This window comes from Ichthyophthirius multifiliis (assembly GCF_000220395.1).
Source record: "Ichthyophthirius multifiliis unplaced genomic scaffold scaff_1120509249701, whole genome shotgun sequence".
NCBI lineage: Eukaryota > Ciliophora > Oligohymenophorea > Hymenostomatida > Ichthyophthirius > Ichthyophthirius multifiliis.
The window spans coordinates 5,856-11,337 of NW_004087433.1; the positions used below are offsets into that span (position 1 = coordinate 5,856).

Below are 5,482 nucleotides of genomic sequence, written 5' to 3' on the forward strand. Positions count from 1 at the left end.
AAATATCTAAATCAATAATAGAACCTGCCTATAATTCTAATAAACTATTATTAAATGTAATTAATGATTGCTTAGATTATGCTTAGATTTGTTTAGGGAAATTCTAGATGAGGTTTTAAAATTTTTCTATTTAAAAGATTATTTAGGAATGTATTAATTTGGTAAAATTTGTTACTTTTTAAAAAGGATTAGACTTAAAGACTGAATATGATAATTTTCTTCCTATAGAATTAAACTCGGATCCCGCTAGAGTATAATAAGTGTTTTTAAATTTAGTAAATAATGCTATAAGATTTACTAATTAAGGGTTTATATAAATAAAAGTAAAATTAATTCATGAAAATATTGTTTAGATTTAAATTTAAGATACGGGATGTGGTATTTCAATAGAAAATTTAAGTAAAATTCTACATGCCTTTGGTAATTTTCATTACTAGAAGATTCTAAATACATGCAATGCAGGATTAGGGTTAAGTATAAGTAATATTTTAGCAAAAGGATTAGGTTAGGGGAGATAAATAGAGATTTTAAGTGAAATAAATAAAGGTTCTTGTTTTAGTTTTTATGTTATTAATAATCCTAAAAATATAAAAGGATTTAAATATAATGAAAAAATGATATTTAATAAAGAATATCAATAATGGCATAATGTTATTTAATCAGATATATAAGCAAATATTACTTAATAATCAATAAAATCTATAAATCTATTACAATATGGTTTATAAAATTAAAACAATTTGTCATTAGACAAAGTTATTGTCCACTAATCTGAATCTAATATAAGTATATAAAAGATTAAATAGAATAATCAATTAAATAATTTAACTAGTACTATTAGTTTTAATAATCGGATTTATAATATTAAATAGATTGATATGTATAATTTTTAATAAGATCAGACATGTGTTAGTTCAAGTAGTAATGATGAAAGTATATCTGTAAATGATATTACTAATTTTAATATATTTATAAATAATAAAAAATTGAGTGATTATTAAAATATATTTAATTAAGAGGATTTTTGTTTATAATGTAATAGTATTTTAATTGTAGATGATATCTAATTTAATTGTTATGTACTTAAATTAAAATTGGAATAATATGGGCTTAAATGTGATATTGCTATTAGTGGATTTTAATGTTTAGAAAAAATATAATAGAAATATAAAGAAGGGAGTTGTTGTAGAAATTATTTACTTGTTTTTATGGATATTGATATGCCTTTGAAAAACGGAATATAGACAACTGAAGAATTAGTCTAATTTTATAAAGAAGATAAATAAAATATGCCTATTATTTGTGCTTGTACTGCTTTTGTAGGTGAAGTTGATAAATAAAATGCCTTAAAAGCTGGAATGTAGTATTATATTACGAAGCCTATAAAATAAAAGGAGCTTGAGCATGTTTTAAAGAAAGTTTTATTATGATTTTTTATATATAAGAATAACATTTACTTTTTTTAAGTTAAAGTACATAAATATAATTAATTTAAAATAATAGTTTAGAAGTTTATAAATGTTTAATTTAAAAAAAAATATAAAATTTTATTTGTATTAAAATTAAAAAAATATTTAAATTAAATATTTAATTTATTTGTTTTCATAAAAAAATAATATTTTTTTAGTTAAACTATAAATAATAATAATAAATAAATAAATATATATATATATTAAATATTATATATATATATATATATATATATATATATATCTATATATATATTTATATTTATATATATATATATATCTAATCATTTTTTCTATATATGCTTTATTTTATTTATTTTAATATTTTTTTTTTTTAAATAATATTTATTTAAGATAAATAAAATAGAATGATTTACATTATATTCAAATTAGTTTTTTAATTATATTTTATTTTATTTAAATTTTTTTGTTAAAGAAAACTAGTAAGTAAAATTTAAAAAATACTTGTAATAAAATAGAAAATAATAATATGTTTGATTATCTATCAAAAATAACTTGATAAAATTTTATAACTAAATTCTAAACATTTTTTTTTATTAATGAAAAAATTAATTTTTAAAAATAAAATAATCATAAATATATTAATATACTAATATCAAATACAACAAATTATTAATATGAAAAAATAAATATATATTAAAAAAAATAAAATCTATTAAATATATATAAATATAAAAAAACAATATATATTAATTTAAAACTATATTACAAATAAGTAAAACATTTATAAATATCAATTATATATATATATATATATATATTATATATATATATATATATATATCATTTAATAATTATCACTTTAAGGCTGGTATATAATATTTGATAATATCATCTTTAGTAAATTTTAAATGATCTCCATTTATTGTTACAAATTCAATTTTTCCCTCTTTATCTAATTATTATAATCCTATAAGATCATTCTTATATAATATAGAATCTTTCATATTTATTAAAGTTTTACCATCTTTTGCATAAAAGGCAAAAAAAGATGTTTCTTTCGGATCTATTATCTTATCTTTCGAAAACATTGTAAGTTGTAATTTTTCTATATTTAAGATATTTTCCTTTTATTTTAAATCGAAATTTCTTTCGTTATTTAAATCAGGTAAAAATATTGAATTTTTTAAGTATTTTTCATAATTTTAAGGGTCCTTAAAATAACCTGCTGGGCCTATCTTTTCTTGAATTTCTTTTGTATATATAACCTTTTTTATGACTAAGTTTATTATTTTACAAAAAATACTTGAATGACACCTTGGTATGGTCGCTACACCCATTTAAGGACCTCCTATAGATATTATTCTGGCTACTTTTCCACCAAAATCACATTTTTGGGCTATTCCTCTTGCTAAAAGACCTCCTTGGGATAATCCTAAAGTACTTATTGTCTAATTTTAAAATTTTTAATCAGATTTGATTAAATTACAGGCCTCTGTAAGTTATTTATCAAAACTCATTAATATACTAGAGCTGGCACCGTAAGCAATTTCAATACATTTTACGTAAGTATTAGGTAATTAGGTTTAAATTTATTATGTAAATGATCTCAAACCAGGATTTATACATTAATCGCCCATTCCATGGAATAATGCAACTGGATAAGAAGTAAAAACAAAGGAAAAAAATAAATATAATAAAAGAGACATTTTTTTATTTTTATTTTAGTTAAAAAAAAAAACAAAGAAATAAATAAATAAATAAAGAATTTTTTGTTACATTTAAACAATATAATATAAATATATAAATATATAAATATATAAATATATAAATATATATATATATAAATATATATATATATATAAATATATATATATATTTTTATATATAAATTAAAAAAAAATATATATAAACTAATTAATATACAAATTTTGTTTATTGTTTCAATTTATCTTATTTTCTATTTAAAATGTTTAGTTTTTCTAAATTTAATCATCATTATAATATTTAAGACTTTTTTTACATTCGAATTAAGTTTTTTCATTAATAATGGCACTTTTAATCCTTATTTCTTGAAAAATTATATGAGTACTTTTTTCGCGAATATTTTTATTAATAACATCGGTAATTTAGATACTTTCTTCATCATTTATTTCATCAGTTTACGAATAATTATAATTATTCATTTTTGAGGAATTACATATGGAGTTTACGGTTGTATTTATGCAACTTTACATACTGTTTACGTTTAAAAAATTCTAAGTAATTTAATATCCTTCCATATTTAGGAAATTTAAGGAGTATTAATCTTATTTTTTATTAGATATCTCAAATGATTTCCTATTATTTTTATTTTATAGACTTATTTTGTTAATTATTAGTTATTAACTCTATCTTTTATGTCTGTACTCGGGAAGAATTTCCCAGTCTACGGAACTTGAGTTGTATTTTTTTTCTAAATGGATTTTTTTGAAAAGGCTTTTTAAAAAGGCATAATTCGGTTCTTCTTCGAATTTTAAATTTTTTACGTATTTAAAAAATTACGAAAATTCCTAAGGAAGATTCTCACATAAAATATCTACACTAATCGAAGATTTCATTTATTTGATTAACTCGTATTTTTTTTCCTTACTTTCGCTTCTTATGTTCTACCAAGGCAACTCTCCCTTTAAAAAATAGACTAGAATATACCCCAAAGATTCTAAGTCATCCCTTCGTGATTATTCCAAGCCTAAATGGGCATTTAAAGAGGCATATCTAGCTGTTCCAATCATACCTTTATTTTCAGTTAATTTAATATGCTGCTTATTGGCATTTTGGTAGTACTTTGCTAAGCCGAAATCTATTAAATGGATTACATTGTAGTTTTCTTTGACTCCAATAACAAAATTATCAGGCTTAATATCTCTATGGAGGAGGTTTTTAGAGTGTAGAGACTCAAAACGGGAAAGTGATTAATCAGCGATATTTAAAACAGTTTAAAGGGAAAAAACTCCACCGCATTTCCTTAATAGAATATCAAGGTTTTTACCTAAATAGGTCATTATTATAAAATTATAGTCATATTCTTTACTATAAAATTATAAACGGGGAAAACCCTTTTCTAATTTTAATTCTTGCATTACTTTTATTTCGCGAACTAACATACTGGACTGATTTTATTGCCTTTTTTCAAGTTTCATGGCTAATGTTTCTTATGTTTCAATGTTTTATATACGGTATATGGTACCAAATGAACCATTACCTAGCTTTTCATCTATACGGTATTTTTATTGAATTATTGAACCTATTGGAAATTGTTGTTGGATTTATTCCTGTTAATTGTAAATGTTTATTTTCATGTATTTTTTTGATTATTTTAATATAATTATGTATAGATTTTTGTATTATATATATATAAGTTTTTTTATATTTATATGTGTGTTTATGTATTTTTTTAATTTTTTTAGTAAAATTTTATTTTGTTTTTTTCTTAATTTTGTTTATTTTGTATATAAAATTGATATTTGAAGTTATTTTTTAATTATACAATAAAAATCTAATTATATAATTTTTAATTAAATAATAATATATTAATTATGAGAAATTAATTTCTAGATGGAAAATTAAAAAAAATATATTTTAAAATATAAATTTTATATAAAAAAAAATTCAATTTACTGAATATATAATAAAAAATAGAAAGTAAAAGTAAAGTATTATATATTATTTTAATATATATATCTATATATATATATATATATATATATATATAAATATATTTATATATATTTATATTTAAATATTTTTATATATTTAATATATTTAAATATCATTATATTTAAATATTTTTTCTATTTTTAGTTATTAGTTTTTAGTTTTTATATAAAATCAATAATTTTCATTAATGAGTTTTTTATTATGTTTATTTTTTATTTTTATATATATTCATCTATTTGTTATTTTTATCAGTAATCTAATCATTTTTCATATTTATAATTTTAAAATAACGTGTAGTTTTCAATACTTTTCTTTTTCTTTTTAAATTTATTTCATTATCTAAAAATATTAAA

General features: G+C 18.6%; 2 protein-coding genes across 2 annotated transcripts in view, besides 10 other annotated features; one reads left to right on the forward strand and one right to left on the reverse strand. All coding sequences in view use genetic code 6, as the record gives it.

The window, feature by feature from the left end:
* IMG5_025500 (hypothetical protein) overlaps window positions 1-1,430 on the forward strand; it is a gene marked incomplete at both ends in the record, with an annotated part of 1,617 nt that extends 187 nt beyond the window's left edge. Inside the window, 2 exons of the mRNA XM_004039311.1 lie at window positions 1-566; window positions 903-1,430. The exon at window positions 1-566 is cut by the window's left edge and continues 187 nt beyond it. Of these exons, the coding sequence (XP_004039359.1) occupies window positions 1-566; window positions 903-1,430 (1,094 nt within the window). The remainder of the gene's footprint in view (window positions 567-902) is intronic.
* Window positions 1,431-1,659: 229 nt separating this feature from the next.
* Window positions 1,660-1,749: a microsatellite.
* Window positions 1,750-1,774: 25 nt separating this feature from the next.
* Window positions 1,775-1,820: a microsatellite.
* A 79-nt stretch (window positions 1,821-1,899) lies between these two features.
* Window positions 1,900-1,946: a microsatellite.
* Window positions 1,947-2,226: 280 nt separating this feature from the next.
* Window positions 2,227-2,274: a microsatellite.
* Window positions 2,229-2,274: a microsatellite.
* A 13-nt stretch (window positions 2,275-2,287) lies between these two features.
* Window positions 2,288-4,744, reverse strand: IMG5_025510 (protein kinase domain protein; the record flags this gene model as incomplete). Its single annotated transcript, XM_004039312.1, has 2 exons — window positions 2,288-3,087; window positions 3,820-4,744. Coding segments are annotated over 2 exons (1,725 nt in total), but the record flags the coding sequence as incomplete, so codon positions are not given.
* Window positions 3,224-3,309: a microsatellite.
* Window positions 3,224-3,341: a microsatellite.
* A 399-nt stretch (window positions 4,745-5,143) lies between the features above and the next one.
* Window positions 5,144-5,234: a microsatellite.
* Window positions 5,175-5,262: a microsatellite.
* Window positions 5,176-5,258: a microsatellite.
* Window positions 5,263-5,482: the final 220 nt, after the last annotated feature.